The sequence below is a fragment of the Rhinolophus sinicus genome, linkage group LG06 (genome assembly GCF_036562045.2).
Source record: "Rhinolophus sinicus isolate RSC01 linkage group LG06, ASM3656204v1, whole genome shotgun sequence".
Classification (NCBI taxonomy): domain Eukaryota; kingdom Metazoa; phylum Chordata; class Mammalia; order Chiroptera; family Rhinolophidae; genus Rhinolophus; species Rhinolophus sinicus.
The window spans coordinates 39,522,344-39,540,109 of record NC_133756.1 but is presented as its reverse complement, the minus strand read 5'-3'; the positions used below and the strand labels follow the sequence as shown (position 1 = coordinate 39,540,109).

General features: G+C 37.4%; 1 protein-coding gene across 2 annotated transcripts in view; it reads right to left on the bottom strand.

Moving 5' to 3' along the window:
* Positions 1 to 17,766, bottom strand: part of TNNI3K (TNNI3 interacting kinase) — a 267,960-nt gene that overhangs the window by 141,789 nt on the left and 108,405 nt on the right. For both annotated transcript variants that reach the window (XM_019743776.2, XM_074334949.1), the window contains one exon: positions 17,198 to 17,302. In XM_019743776.2, the coding sequence (XP_019599335.1) occupies positions 17,198 to 17,302 (105 nt within the window). The remainder of the gene's footprint in view (positions 1 to 17,197; positions 17,303 to 17,766) is intronic.

Sequence of the window (17,766 nt, the reverse complement as noted above, 5' to 3'; positions counted from 1 at the left end):
AGAGGAAAGGGAGGGTGATTATTATGGTTCGACTGTTAGAAGGTATATTTTTAATAATGACCTTTGCGCTATTGCCATTGGCTCTACGTGTTTCCTCCTCCTCCTCCTCCTCCTCCTCCCCTCCCCCTTTTCTCCCTTTTCCTCCTCTTCCTCCCCTCCTCCTTCTCTTCTTGTCTCTTTTTTTCTCTCTTTTGTTAAGTGGGAAAGTAGGAAGGCAGAGAAATAATTAGTAAATATTTTTCTTTAGAGATATTCTTTGCAGCTCTTATTTGTAGAGGAGATATGAGAGACTGATAAACATACATGAAAAAATAAGTTATTTCCAGAACCATTTTAGATGAAGGAACAAGAACTAACACATATTGAATGTCTACTATGTACATTGCTACGAGGCAGATGCCTTCCCTATTTTATAAATGAAGAAACTGATGTTTAGAAATAGCTTGCCAACCGTTACAGTGTTAGGAAATGGAAATGGTAGAGTTTGGGTTAAGCCTTGACATTTGACTTGAAAGTGCACAGTCGTTCTACCATACCTAGGATACCACCACTGCTCCTAAAACTGCAGTCTCAATCCTTGGTTTCTGTGTTGTTGGTGAAAACCTATAGTAACTTCTTTCATAAGAAATAACACTGAGAGATAATGTGGGAAAGCCAAACCCAAGTTTCAAGAGAAGAGCTTCACTTTGAGAAGTCTCCAAGGTTCTGTTTTTGTGGTAAATGAGTGTTGGCCTCTAGAGCAGAAACTTCCTCTGTATGAAGTTGTATAAACTTGCTGGTTATACAAGCAGTTGACCAAGCCATGATTTTCACATAATTTCATTAATCAAATGTTCAAAATGATTTTTTAAAAATTTACTTAATTTATTTATTTGCTTTTTTCTTTTTCTTTCACCTAGAGGATATTCTCCTTCATTCTGACTACTGTAGGTTTTATATACCTTACTGCCTCCCCCCATTATACTATACCAAAATATTCTGGAAAACATAAACAAAATAGAAAAAAATATACAAAATAAGGTAGCTGTAATCTCCTATTATTGAGACAGTTGAACAAAGGAGGTAAGATTTTGAAGCTAGACAATTCCAGCTTTCTTTAGTGCTTGTTTTTGTAGCAAAAAAATTTGTTAAATGTATTTGCTAAATTATTATAGAATACATATAGATGACACATACTTGTACTGTGTAGATTATCTATAGGAATTTTAACGTTTACAAGTAAATGGATGGCTCTCTGAAATGGCTAAAGCTGCTTTGCCCTGACAATGTGCAGAGATGCTTAGTACACAGCTAAGTTTAGCAAAATAAATAAACTATTGCTCACATGAGAACCATCTGAGCTCTACCATTCTGAGTCATTTGTAGTCCTCAAGAGAAGATTCAGTTTATTACAAATACCTTCATTGTGTTCACTGGTGAAGCTTAAACATTCACATTGCTCATTTCCTTGTCTCAACCAATTTTAAATTATCCAATCTAATTTTCTGAATTTAGGCTAAACTTACCTCAGTTTAGAGTGCACATGGGAACATTTTCACAAACCCATTATTAAACATATACTTTTTTATTTGTTGAGACTCAAGTAGACATGCTCTACAATTATAATTTTGATGAGGAAGTCTGATTTTATATTTCTTGCACATGAGTTACACTGTTTATACAATCTCACTTCCATGATCTTGATTAATTTTAATTCATTGTATTTTTTATGAGTCACAGCATCAGTTTTCATCAGGTCCCATAGATATCTTCTCTAACAAATGACATTTTGAAAACGGAAAAAAGCCATTCTGGCTACACATCCTCACGATCCACAGCTTTGTGCTACATATCTAGCAGCGTATTGCTTTTAATCAACTCAGTGGATTAGGGTCGGGTTTTTTTTTTTTTCCTTTTCAGATGTTGTATCTGCCAGTTTGCAATTTTTGAGATCTAATGTTTTCAACCCACCAGTTTTTTGATGATATAGAAACAGTCTGGGCCTTGTCTTTGCCATTCAGTGTATGCACTTTCACATTTGGCTGAGGATTAAATTCCGGTACTGAACATCTTTTGCATCAGACCAGAACCAGCAAGAGTGAATAGAGGGTAAGTGCATAGTCTCAAAGACGCTCTCTCATCTCCCTTCCTGTCAATGTCTGCGTTCCTTTGACTAAATGCTAACATTTGCAGACAGCTAAGTCGACCTTAGAGCAATACAGATTTGTACTCGGTGATGGCATCTGAGTAAACCTTTTTTCTTGCAATTCAGTTATGTTGATTCTTCCCCCTTTAGCTGGAATTGGTTTTGATATCCTCAGTGAGATTATTTGGCAAGTGATTATTTCTCCTTTTTAAGGTTTTAAAAAGGCCAAAATACATTTTGTTCATGATTAGAAAGGGGCAAATTCATGTTACTTTGCATGTGTCTTTTAAAGGATTTCACTTTTTATATTTACCACTTATGTTAGACAATTGACTCGTATCCCCATTAGAAGAAAGAATTCATCTATTTAAAGCCTACACTTCAATGAGTTTTTACAGGCATGCTCCTGTGAAACTACTGCCTCAATCGAGATTCAAAACATTTCTGTCACTCAACAAAATTTCTTGCTTCCCTGCAGTTTACTCATCTCTTAGTGCAGCCCCGTGAAACCACTGATTTCCTTTTTGACACTAGAGATTAGTTTGCATTGTCTAAAATTATATATAAATGAAATCTTATGGTATGTACTCTTGTGTGCTTTCCTTCAGATGACATACATTGAATGTAGACAGAAAGCTAACCATATTTGAATCCATAGTTGGGATAATTCTGATCAATTAGGAGTGAAGAGTGGCTGGGAAGTGAAAAAGATGATTTGGGTATTTGTGTTAAAGAAACCAAAGGGGGGGAAATGTTTTTAATGTAGGCAGAAGGCATTATATATTTGCTGTTGAAACCACAAGAAATATTCAAAAAAGGAACACAAATCCTTGCCAGAGAATAACTTCTAGGTCAGTTTTAATAATTAAAACTTTTCCACAAAGGCATCTAATAAGCACTGTATTTAAGAAGCTGAGCATCAACATGAAACAGAATTGTGAAATGATTAATTCAGGCATAAAGATATAACAAGTTCAGGAAATGTCGCCACTGGTTTTTCAGGTTCACATGAATCTGATTTTAGTTCCCCCATACTCTTTTTGTAGGATATTTAAATAATTTGACTGTGACAAGCCCAACTGTTTTGAGACCTCATTGAAAGTCAAATGAAAACATTAATCAAATGCAAAAGTATTCCAGTCAGGCCCAGAAAGGCTGCAGGTTAGAAAATAAAAATGTTGCCTGTGAGAAGGAAAATCAATCCATTCAGAAAAAGCAGGTATTGGTTCAAATCTACATGGTCAGTCGTGACTAAAAATCATTAGAATTTCAGGGTATTGTATTTTTAAGAATCATCAGATAGTCTTGGCCTATGTCTACATTGCAAAACGAGTTTATTTGGCTAACTTTTCACCTGACTAAATCAACAGTCAAACAACTGACTATATTTTCTTTTCTCACGGTCTTCACTGTTTTTTTTTTTTTTTTTTTCTTTTGGAAAGGCTTTAGTGACTAGCATGCAAATAATTATCTATAGCACAAAACAGCCAGGTAAGTGACTTGTGGAATAGCAGTCTTAATTGAACAAAAGAATGACTTTCAGATTATTAAATGCCATTGAATTGCTCAATATTAAGCAAAAACTACCTTCTCATTTCTGCTATGAATTCTATAAACTATGTCTCCTTTGGTAAGGCAATCTGACGTATAATTGCTTTGCTGTTCAGTCAGAGCTGCTCCTGGTTTGTGGGACTAAATGACTATATATCCCTATGTTTTGGACTATATGACCATATGGCATGAGTAATAACTTTTCATCTGTCACTTAAGTTACCGGTTATATCAACTTGTAATTCATTTAATTTCTTTAAGCCTTTCTATCTTTACCTGTTTAAAAAAGCCATCATACAGACTTATGAGTATTTAATGAGCTAATACCTGTGAAACATTCAGCACAATGCCTGGCACAAAGAAATATTAATATGCAATACTCTTGTATTCCTGGAAACGTTATTCATTCATTCATGCAGTTGACAAATATTAATTGAATTTTTATTAGGACCCAGTCACTGTGCTAAGCATTGGGGAATAAAATGGTACAAAATTCATAGCCCCTGTCCTGATTAAGCTTAGTGTGTTGTAGGAAATACATTCAAATAAATAAGTAACATTAATAGAGTGCTATCCTGAGATAAGCAAGGGCATGATATGCTGTGCGAACATACAGGAAGGCTTCCTGGAGGAAGGAATGGGAATTAGCCAAGGGACAAGTGATACTGGAGGAGGGGGCAGGAGGCGCATGGAGGGGAAGAAGGGAAGGAAGTAGGGCAGAGGTGGATATTTCCATTAGAGCAAACAGCAAGTGTTAGGGCCTAAAACAAACTTACCTTTTCAGATAGACACTGTGTTTCAAGCCAAACAAAACAAAACAAAACAAAACAAAACAAAACAAAACAAAACAAAACAAAACGAAACGAAACAAAACACATCTTTTTTCTCTCTCTACTGCTTACAGTGCTGAGGATCAAGCTTGGCAAATAACAGCTCTTGTGCCTCATATTTATGAAGCAAAAAAGAAGAAACTTTGTCAAGCCCAGAAGAGGTTAATAAAAGTTCAATGCTAAAATGTCTGCCCTTAAGGCCAACCATATCTCAATAGAATGAGACTCAGAATATCTTTCTCATTCTTTGTATGAAATGGGGGAAAATAAATTAAAGAAAGAGAAAGAATTAGAAGAAGCATATAATCAATTCTTTCCTTTACAAATCCCAGCAATTCAGGAGGCCTGCCAGCAGCTAAACCTTTCAGGGACCACAGACAGGAAAAAGCCTATTAAAATGTGCTCCATTCCCAAAGAAAGGGGTCACTCAACATCCTCAGACCCTTGACTCTGAATAGATTTAATGAAAGCCAACTGCTATTTTAAGAATTTAGAAGGGGAGTTCCCTCCCCAAAGAAAAGAAGGCAGACAGACATCATCAATGCTCTAATGCTGTTTCATCTATGGCACCAGGCATGCTTTTCACGAACTTTCTGTAGGTTGCTAACACCATTAAATGAGGGCTTAGTGACTGAGAATACAGTTCTTCACATACAAGGCTTAAAATGTAACTGATACAAAGACCGTCCCTCTGGGATTAAAGAGTTCTAATCATTTCGTGAGGCTGGCATGTTCTTTGCTCCATGCTGGTCAAGGGAATATTAAGCCTTTCAGAAAAGGAGTCTGTTGTTCCCCACACCATTTAGTGACCACGACACCTTTCACCTTCAGTGGGAGGAAAATAATCCAGACTACTCTAGATAGTACCCATCCAGCAGCGGGATACAAAATGAATCTTATTCTGAGGCTTTCTGGCAATTCAGTTTCATGCGATTAATATAAATGACATACAGATTTCTTTTGTAGAATCTCTAAAGTGCTCCATGGCTTGTAGTCTTGACACCCCCACTAAGTACAAGGATCTCTGTAAACAGGCAGACATAGTCATCATTATCTCACTTGTAAACAAGGAACCTGAGGCAGAAAGAAGTCAAGTGACAGAAAAATAAGGACACAATAAGTACAGGAATAGAAATGGGAAAAACGATTGTCTCTTGGGAATCAAGATGTGAAGGGATGAATTCTTCTTTTCTCTGAGTATTGAAGAAAGGGCAGTGGACAACCTTCTTAATGCTAACCTCTGAAAACACCGTCCTCTGCTCTTTATGGTGAGAAGGACAATTGCTGAGTTGAGTCTCTAGGTGAGCTCGCTGGGCATAAGGAAGGAAAGCTGCCCAACTACATCGATGCCCCATATATCCTCTGCAAAACTAGGGCTTCTGCTACATGACTTCTTTGCCTGGCATTTTCTGTGGGATGGACCTTGGATAATGCTTCCCCTTCTGTGCCACTATATTCACCAACAAATGATTGTTGAATGATTAAATGACTTGTTTCAATTGTATGCTTAAGTTTTGCGAGACGAGCCCTAGGAAGAATCACCAACAAGGATCTTGGATAATCAAATAACCCTGTCAACCCTCGGCTATGTTTTATTCTATCCAAATTCTGTTCTAGATCCTGTATCTATCTTATGGGAATGTAAGAATGAAAGAATCCCTGATGCAAGTTTGAACCATGAAGGGGTAGAGAGGTCTCAGTGAAGGCAGTGATAGAGGTAGGATTTGAATTCCCTGGCCCCTTCTTTATGTAGAGAGAGATCTACAGTCAAACCATCCAGTTACTGCCTAGATCTTTACGGCAGGACGAAATTAAATACCTGATATATTATAAGCAAAGTTTGTGGTAATACAATCAAAAGAAGAGATAAACCCTTAGAAACATTTAATTCAGAAAAGAAACTTGGTCATCCCAAGATTATTAAGCAGTGAAAATATTCTTTCAGAAGAATAAAGCAAAATAAGGACAATAGTAATGTACTTTCTCAATTAAACTCAATAAGATACGTATTGTTATTGGCATCTTACAAATTACAAAGCTAGTTTTTAAACAAACTGCCCAAGGACATAGGCACTGGTATTTGAACCTGCACAGTCTGGCTCAATCGCCTGTGCTCTCAATTGGTTCATCCTGTGGCTTTCCAGTCGGGTGGCAGCCCACACCACACGGACTACCAGAGCTGTCCATTCTCAATTTCAAGAGAAGACTAACATTATTTGAAAAGCTGCTTCCTCCCAAGGTTGGTAGGGAGAATTTTGACATTAAGAAAATATTAAACAAGGCAAGACAGTTTACAATGATCTGTATCTCCTTTTCTAGGTATAGTTATTGGAAAGTCAATCAATGGGAAAAGAAATACCCACCTATTAAGATTATTAATCATTTATTAGCTAGAAATTCTGGCCCTGGATCCCAAGTTAGGTTGTACTCAATTAAATTCCAGGATCTTAGGAACACAACAACATAAATGAATTTCAACAAGGAAGGGGTGAGAAATGCACAGATAACCAGAAGGCGGCATTAATAGCATTATTGAAAGGTTAGCTGCTCAGGAAATCGACAAGGTGTCCACAGGAGCACTCATGGCGCCTCCCAAGAAATGAGAGCAGAGAAGAAATGAGGCCGAACAGAGAAAAGCCTTTGTTGACATTTTCAAAAGCTGACTTTATACAGGCCACATCCCCAAAGAACGGAAAATGGCAATGTAAGGAACCAGTAACACTGGAAAATTGCAGGCCAGTAAGTTCACCACCCATCACATGGAGGCATTTGAAAGGTTTTAGAGAATTAAGAAGGGCATCATTTCTACTCCGAGCTCAGCTTTTGGGTGAGAGAAGGTGACACCGTTGTAGGAAAAACACTCCTGTCTCCCTGGCTTTGGGAATTCTCAGGGTATGGCTGTGTTGTACTAAGGAAGGAGGCGGCAGAGTGAATCACCTCCCACAAAAAGCACTGGAATAAGAAATCCTGAGGCCAGGTTCCAGTGTGGAGTAGCAGTGCTTTTATGTCAAATCAAAAGTGAATTCTGGTATCACAGAATTCCTGTTTTGGGACCAAATCCTGACTTGCTATGCTCTGTTATACACACAGATACACTTGTTTTGCACACACACAGACACAAACACACAGACACACACACACACACAATCTTGTGTAGTATTTCAAATGGCATATGGTGGCTTAGATCCCACTTCTAAAATGTGAGATTCAGGGATGTGTCTCCCTGGATGACTGAGGCAAAGGTTCTGATGAACGTTCTAGTGAGAGATGGCAAGTCTGACCAGGTTTGTGTGAACAATATGATAGTGTGGGCAGAATGATGGAGTTTTCCTCTGATTTAAATATACGAACCTGTTTTAATTTAAAGGGAGTATGTGTCTAAGGGAAGTTACTTAATGAGGTGTTAAGTAAGAGCACTATTTTTGGAATTAGTGGATACAACCAGAATTAAATGAGACGTTCTAATGAAGGCAGCTGAAAGAGGAAGAACGTTTTAACGGGGCCTGGGAGGAAACGTTAACTATTTCCATTGGTGTCCAAAGAGAGGATAACGCAGGACTAAAGGGCATTCTAGTAGTGGAATAGGAGAGGGGAGGAACCCGAACCAAAAGGAAATGTGATGATGATGACAGACATACCTTACTGGCCCTCTGGGAACTAAGAGAGTCAGGTGAGGAGTCAGGGATAAATATACAATGAGAGAAGATGAGGATATACTTAAATAATACTTAAATAATATGTAGGAACTTGAGAGTTGGAGGGAACTCTCTGCTTATCTGGAGTTCAAGGGGCTGTTGCAGTCCACGGCAAACAGTCCCCAAATATCTCAGTGGCATATTGATTATTTTGAATTCAAGGTACTTGAAAAGCAGCCAGTGCAAGAAGGACACCTCGACCCTCCGTTGTCTCCTTGAAATCCAAGACACAAATTTCCCTTGTGAAAAGGGCCTTCCTTGATCCTGGGGTGTGGGGTGTGAGTGGGGTAGGGCTAAGAGAGACACCCTTATGACCAGAGTTAAGGAATTCAGGGCCCAAAAGCCTATATTAGCATACCTTGTTACCTCTTTACTGATTTACTAATCCAAGCACTCTTTCTGTTTAGATTCCTTCCGAATGGACACCCAAATCTAACTTTCTTTGTCTTGTCAAATCCTCACAAGTTTATTGCTTTCTCTGTCTACAAAGTATAAAAAGCTGCCTGCTTTAATCATTTCTCTGAGCACAATTTATGATCTCCCCTGTGCATGTATTAGCTTTTTTACTCCTAGTAAGCTGGTGTTATGTAAAGTTTATTATTAGTCCAGTCATAAGAACTCAAGAGGGCAAAGGGGGAACTACCCCTCCCCAACAAAGCTGAAGACAGACAGATTGACTTTAAATGGAGACTGAGCATGTCAGAAATGGCAACAGACATTATGACTGAACATCAACACCTGAGTGAAACTCAAATAGGATTAGAATAATTTGTAGAATTAAATGGTTTATCAACCCCTTCTGCTGGATATGGTGCAACAAGGTTCTTGAACAGAATAATCATTTTTGTCCTGTTTCAACTTTATTCAAAGGAAAATGTGAGTATGTATGCGTGTGTGTTTTCATTGATAGAGAGCACATGAAACTGTGACTTATGTGTTTGAATTTATATAGCCTGTTTCATATTATTATATCTCATTGCAGGACACGTTTTTACTCTTGAACCATGTTTTGATTCAGGGCCATATGTCCCCACACTCTCAAAGCTAGTCTCATACTTTTAACAAAGCTGACAGAAGTGAATGAGAAATATTTCAAAACAAATTTACATATAATATATTTTATTAAATGCCTTTCACTATATTTCCCAATTAGTGGTATTAATTTATAAATTGTGAAACTGTGCTTATAAACTAAATATTTTTAGTAGGCAATTAACATTATATTTGCACAATTGATTCATGGCACTCTACACTAGCCTTTTCAACTACTGTCTTTACCCAGACCCAAGTACCTGTTATCATTAATTTAAATACAGTAAATATAGCACGGACAATGGGCTGCCCACCAAAGTCTTTTCCTTTTCTTTTGGGCACACAGCTAGACTATATGTCCCAGTACCCCCTGTAGTTAGTCCTGCCCATATGATTGAGTTCTAGCTGATGGGATATGACTGAAAGCAATGCATGCTACTCAAATGCTCGGCTCATTACAACTTTCATGCACCTCTCACATAGTATTATCCCATTTATGCTCAGCTTTAATGGAGACGACCCCCAAGGAGACCCTGGAAGGCACATACTGAAAATGGGTCCTGAGCCACTTCATGGATAGGAACCAGTCCAACAAGCTATTTATTCATACAATCAAGATACAAACTGCTATTTTTTTTGGAGTTTATTATTGCAGCAAATAACCCACCCTAACAAATTCAAATTTCATCTTGGAAAATTAGATAGCTTTTTATTCTTTTAATTACTCAAAGCAGTAATAAAATTGATACAGATTACAACTGATTGCTTTTATTTAAAAAAAATTTAAATTTGGAAATCAGAAGTCACATTACAATTTTGAACATAAAAATTTCAGAATTACAGGTACCCTTTTAAGCCCTGAGGACCTAAGCCCTAAACTCTAAGGCATCCATTGTATGTAATGAATTAAATTCTCTCCTATGCATCCTGAATGGTAATAGCTATCTCTCATCCATAAGATAATTGAACAAGCTGCCTTTCAAATCATTTTTCTTAGGACTTAATTCCCTCAAGACTCCAGTTGAGAAAGGCTGGAAGCATCACAAAATCATGGAAATACAATTGCTTACGTGTGTATTAATACATAATATACACATATACATTTATATGAGTATTTCTTTCTATGTATGTATATAGATTTATTATTATTATGTGTGTATTAATACATAATATACACATATACATTTATATGAGTATTTCTTTCTATGTATGTATATAGATTTATTATTATTATATATAGTTCTATAATCTTCCAGGGCTTTATACCCTTGAATACCCATATGAACTGTGAAGACTTGTCCAATATTGAAATATCTGCTCCAATTTTGGCTGCCTATGAAGACTGCACTCCTGGGAACTTTCTAGTATCAACTATGAATTATAAATTAGATGCTCCAGAATGCTTTATTATATATAGTACAACTCCTATGGAAATTGCTGAATCTTGGGATCTACTCTGTGTCATAGATACCATGGGCCTGTGGATCTCTGTCATTTATATTTGTTATTGAATGAATGAATAAATAAATGATTATACTGTATGTAGGGCAATAATTCTCAAAACATTTGGAATTACACTGTGACTTGATCCCCCACTATTCACACTCCATTCTGGCAGCATATAAGGATGAGATTGTATCGCAAATGGTTAAGAGATGTAATTGGCATTAGACTAAAAGGTAGTTCTCAAAGCTCCTTGCATATAGGAATCATCTGTACGTTCTCTAAATATATGATACCTGGGCCCCATCCCTGGAGATTCTGATTGAAGTAACATCAGACTTTTCTTAAAGTTCTCCCACAGATTCTGATGTGCAGCCAGAGTTGAGAACCAGTGTACTATAACAATGTTTACTTTCCTGCTTGATCATAAGAATTAGCTGGCAATTTTGTATAGATCTTCAGGCCCACTTCAGGACATTCTCAATCTGTGCTTTCAAGGGAAGAGTCTTTGAATTTATTTTTTTAATGATAGCCCCAGATGATTCTTATAACTGGGAAATCTTGTGAAATACTTCACTGGGCTCTAAACTCTACTCGAAAAGTGTTATGGTCTGTTATTCTCAGTTGTATCCCCAGGCATAGCATAGACTCTGGCTCATATCAAGCATTCAAATATTTTAATTAATTAATTAACTTACTTTTAAAGTGGAAATGAATTTCAAAAATTGACAAAATGTAAAATGCCACTTGTGACTGGTTTTATTCTAGAGAGTTACAAAAGTAGAGCTGTTCACATGTTTTAATAGGTTCTCTTTCAAGACTTACTATAAGCAGGAGATCCAGGATGGTGGGGTAGATAAACTCTGTGTTTGTCTCATCCCATGAACACATCAAAATTACACCTAAATTATAGAACAATCAACCTGGAGAGCCATCTGAAGTCTGGCTGAACAGAAGTTTTATAACTAAGGATATAAAGAAGAAGCTACATTGAGACTGGTAGGAGGGGTGGAGACATGAAACAGGATGCTCCCACACCCATGTGTGGAAGTTGAAAATGGGGAGATATCTCAGCCACAGAGGTTCCCCATGAAGGAACAAGGGACCCCAGCCCCCCACACCAGGCTCCCCAGACTGGAGTACTGGTGCCAGGGAGATGAGCCCCCACAACATCTGGCTGTGAAAAACAGTGGGGATTCCAAACATCTGGGTGGGATGGAAAGCAGCAGGAAACCCAGATATCGGCTTGAAGGGCCCATGCAGGCACTCACCATGGGCTCTGGTGGAGGGACAGTGACTCTGGGGGCATTGGAGACATTTGAGGATAGACTGAGTTGTATAACTTCTGGGTGAGGACTGGAGGGACAGTCCCTGTTTTCCCTGTGTGGAGTATTTTTCCCATGCAGCCGGCAGGTGGGTGCCATCTTTCCTATGTTGAGCCTGCCCCCACAGGCCAAATCTGACTCTGATTGTTCTGGTGAGCTCTACTGCTCCACCCTGCTGACGCAGTGAGACCCTGCCTCACCCTATTTGCATATAGAAGGAGGCTTTATCAGCAGGTGAACCTTATGGGAACTGGCAGGTGGCAGCAGGCCTCAGAGTGTCCGGGCTTTTTGAGGAGCTACCCCAGACCTGGTACTGGTGGCAGCCATCCTCGTCTTGCATCATGGCCTCTCCCACGTACCTCCAGATACAGCACAGGCAGTGATCAACTGTGGATTGCTTTGGAGCCTCTATGAGGTATCTCCTGATCAGTCACAGGCAGTGGCTAACCTGGATCTGCACTGGAGCCCCTCCTAAGAGTCCCCAGAACCAACATATTTGGAGGTTGGCTTCAGATCACAGCAGACCACCCAATTAGCCCCAGAAGTGGCACACACAAAGGGCAGTCTCGACAGCCATCAGAACCTGCTGGGGCAAATCCCACTCCATGAGTTAAGCCTCCCGCACAGCAGCCCATTGGCTGTGGACATGACCAAACTCTATATCCAGTCCCCCACTGACAGGCCAACAGCAGTCAAGGCTCAACTATAACATGAGGACAAACACAACACACACAAGGGACAATCCCAAAACACTCAGCTCAGGTGACCAGGGAGACTGTGCCAGGGTCCCACAAGACCCCAACTACATAAGGCCACCTAGCAAGACCGGGAGACTAGCAGCCCTACCTAATAAATAGAAGCAAACACAGAGAGACAGTCAAAATGAGGAAACAAAGAAATACATCCAAATGGAAGAATAGGAGAAAACTCCAGAAAAAGAACTAAACAAAATGGAAGCAAGCATCTTACAGAGACAGAGTTCAAAACAATGGTTATAAGGATGCTCAAGGAACTTAGTGAGAACTTCACCAAAGAGACAGCAAGCATAAAAAAGGACATAGAAACCATTAAAAAGGAGCCAGTGAGAAGTGAAGAATATAATAACTGAAATGAAGAATGCATTAGATGGAATCACCAGCAGACTAGATGAAGCAGAGGATCAAATCAGCGATTTGAAAGACAAGGTAGCACAAAACACCCAATCAGAACAGCAAAAAGAAGAAAGGATCCAAAAAAAGAAGGAGAGTTTAAGAGCTCTCTGGGACAAAATCAAACATAACAACATTCACATCATAGGAGTACCAGAAGGAGAAGAGAGAAAGCAAGGGATTGATAATCTATTTGAAGAAATGACTGAAAGCTTTCCTAACCATGCAAAGGAAACACACACATAAGCCCAGGCAGAGCAAAGAGTGCCAAAAAGATGAACCCAAACAGACCCACACCAAGACACATTATAATTAAAATGTCAAAGGTTAAAAACACAGAGATTATCTTAAAAGCAGCAAGAGAAAAGCAGTTAGTTACCTACAAGGGAGCTCCCATCAGACTGTCAGCTGATTTCTCAACAGAAACTTTGCAGGCCAGACGGATTGGCAGGAAATATTCAAAGTGATGAAAAGTAAGAAACTACAACTAGGATTACTCGAACTAGCAGAGCTATCATTTAGAATCAAAGGACAGATAAAGAGCTTCCCAGACAAGAAAAAGCTGAAGGAGTTTGTTACCATCAAACCAGTACTACAAGGAATCTTAAATCTTTAATCATTTAATCACTTCTTTAAGACAATAAATAAATAAATAAATACATAAATAAATACATAAATAAAAAAAATAAAAAATACTAAAAACTATGAATAATAAAATGGTAATAACTACATATCTATCAACAATTGCTTTCAGTGTAAGTGGATGAAATACTCAAATCAAAAACATACGGTGGCTGAATGGATAAGAAAACTAAACCCTTACATACTATGCTGCCTACAAGAGACTCACTTCAGATTGAAAGACACACAGGCTGAAAGTAAAGGGATGGAAAAAGTTATTTCATGAAAATGGAAACAAACAAAAAAGCTGAAGTAACAATACTTAGAGAAGACAAAAGAGACTTTAAAACAAAGGCTATAACTAGAGACAAAGAAGGACCCAGCAATCCCACTTCCTGGTATTTATCCAAAGAAACCAAAAACTCTACTTTGAGGGGGCGTGTGCATACATATATTCACTGCAGCATTATTTACAATGACCAAGATGTGGAGGCAGCCTGGGTGTCCATTGATCAAAGAATGGATAAAGAGTAGGCGGTACATGTATACAATGGAATATTGCTTGGCCATGGAAGGGACTAGGTTCTTGCCATCTGCTGTGGAATGGATAGACCTGGAGATTTTGTGCTGAGTGGAGTATGTCAGACAGAGAAAGACAGATGCAATGTGATTTCGCTTATGTGGACTCAAAAAAACAAAATAAAACAGAAATAGACTCATAAAAAAAGACTTACTGCATGTTTTAAAATGTAATCAATTAATTGGTCTGCATTTGGTATTCAGAATTCTCTGCAAGATAGTATTTGCCAGTGAATGCTAAATACTTTCTGTGTAACTCCTTATTAGTAAAGTCACAAGTGAAGGGCATAGCTGAGAGTGGACTCTATAATCTATGCAAACTGAGGAATACAATTTTACCTAATAGTTAGGTAATTAGAAAAACAATTTATTTGTACTTGATTTTTTTTTCTAAAATGCAGGGCTTTTTTATATTTTGTATTCAATTGAAAGGCAAATGAAAGGCATACTTCAACTTAAAAACAATTACTAAAAGTTCTTATCAATAATTTTTTCTTTGATATTTCTGAACTCTTCACTAATTTAGTTAAATGTAATCTTAAAAAATAAGGTTCTTTTAGCCCTTACCAGCTTTGTCATTTTAAATTAGCTATCATTTGTCATCAGTAAGTTGGCTATTTTTAAACTATCATTAATTATCTTCCTTTATAGTCACCCGAATAAGCTGACACTCAGAAATGAACAGTGCATCTTTCTCAGATCTAGACCTAGACCCCCAATTAATTAGTTGTGTTATATGAAAAAAATTATCCATATGTATGAGAATATTGTGGTGGTTTTGTATTCTCAGTATATCAGAGAACAAGCGAGGGATTAACAGCAATAACAAATGGCATTTTTATAGTGCTTTAAAGATTACAAAGTGCTTTTATATACATATCTCCTGGGAGTGCCATAGCCTCTCTGTGATGGAAGTATCACTATTTCATCGTTTACAGTGTTGCTATACTATATACTTACACAGGAAAAAGACCATTTATTTGATCCATATGTTGGCAACGTCAAGCAATTTGGAAAATGTACTTTTCCAAGAAAACAAAGACAGTTTCTAGTATTAAGCAAAAAAATTTAAAGCCTTTAGCTATAAACCATGCTTTGCAAGTTCCAATGCCATAAAATGAATATATAAATTGGGCTCGGTGTAAGAAGGTAAGTTGGTAGGTGGTACGATCTATGACAAATTGGAACATACATTCTTGCCTACAACTATACACATTTAAAAATATTTAAACATTATGGACCAAAGAAAACATATCTTGTACTTCATACGCAACCTGTGTTCCACTAGCAGAACATGGGGTGTAGAAACAGAAATAAAGCAGGAACACAGGAGCACAAGGAGATGATGTGAGAAATGGTTTGGGTTGCAGGAACTGAGCTTGTTAAGGATTGAGGTGCAAAGACGAGGGTTGATAAATGTGGCTGATGCTCATCCAATATCACCAGCCTCCGTCTGTCTTTCTGCCTGACTTGGTTTTACTGTTGTTGGGACAACATAATACAGTGTTGAGAACACTATAATGATGTGACCTTGAACTCCTTAGTCAATTTCCTTATCAGTAAAATTGAGATAACTACAGTACAGAATTGTGAATTAAATGAGAGCATACATGACAAGGGGTTAGCAGAGCTCCTTTCACAATGTAAGTGCTAAATAAATGGCAGGTATTTTCATCACTCTCATCAGTACTGAAAAGAACTACTTCTTTACTCATTCCTTGAACTTCTTAATATACACTAAAGACGGAAATTAACTTTCAGACCAACATGGTAAGAAGCTCACCAGGGGAAAGGCAAAGTTCTTTCCTTTCATCGAATAAATCAATAACCACAAAACCAAAGCACAGTATGAAAGCTCCTTAAGAATGGAATCTATGGCAGTTTCACTTTGCAAGCTCTACTGTACCAAGTGTAAAGATGCTAAACACACTAGGTACCCAAATACTTGTTGAATGAAAAATAGGCGTAATTAACTCAATTAACATTCAGTAGTTTTAGATCTGTGGACTTTATACAAAGGACTATACATGGGATCTGTATGAACCTTATTGATAATCATGAAATGAAAGTTATTGGTTTTGATAATCTGATTTGTGTTGTAAACAAGATCAGTGGTTATCCAGCTATTCTCCACAGCACCTTTGGGATTCCACAGACTTGGCCCAAGAATTTCCATCCTTGGGAGTGGGAAATGGTAAGTAAACAGAATTCTCTACCCAACACTCTGCCTTCAATAAAAACTGCTCCATTTTGTATACTGGTCTTCCTGTAAGACTTTGTTGAAAGGAAATTTTCACTGTTTAAAAATGTAAATTTTTGAAATCCCTTGGGATTCTACCCTGGAACCCTCTGATTCTGTTATTTATTTCAACTCTCTATTCCACACGAAAACATCTGCACATGAAAGCTAGGTAAATGACCTGCTGTGTTTGGCTAAATTTACTATTACAAAAATACCAAAATGGTAGCATGAAAGTAGTGTTTCAGATAATTTTGTATCATGTTCTCTTTCTATGACAGATGATGACATTCTGTAATAGTCGCTGATTTCAGTACTTGTTCTGACTTGACTAAAGACTAGTTAGCTGGTGAATCTTACAGCTATCACTATCTTTTTGGATATTTTTAATAGATTTGAAAGCTCCATGAGAGATAGTTATACAGTCCTCTATTTCTGTAAAACATAATGACAAAATTTTAATTCTCCTAGGCTTATGGTAGCTTGTACCCTTACCCACAGAGTAGAAAAAATCTTGGTCTCCAATAAATCTAAAATGTATTTTCACGGCAATCTTAGACTCCTAGTCAGTTACACAATTCCAAATTCATTATTTAGGGGGGGAAATACCTGTTTAAGTCACGGTGTATAATTGGCTGTGTCAGGTTGTGAAGGTACTCCATACCTTTGGCAACATCTACTGCAATAATTAATTTAGACTGCAAATCAAGAATCCTAGAATTAAAAAATACATTCAATGAGGATGAAATAGTCAAAGTCAATACCATATCTTTGTAAAAGAAATAAAAGATAGTGTGTGCGATTTGTTATTCTGTACAATTTCAGCCTTTTTGTTTTTTATGCTGTATTGAAGGTTAAGCTGAAAATTCAACAAATCTGGAACAGTAGCTCTTCTACATCAGATAATGCTTAATTATAGGTCAATTCAGATACCAATCTCTTTTATTTAAAATATTCTACTTGATTTTATAATATTTGTAGTATTACACTTAATTTATTTGCAATAATATAAAAATAGAATCTACAATAATCACATTCTCATTATTGTATGCGTAGATCTAAGAAGTGAATTCAAATTAGACTTGTGCAAGGACTTTCTTTTTAAAATAAACACTGTGACCCCTGGTAATTATTTTTTCTGTTTACATACATCTGCTTTATCGGTATGTCAAATTTAG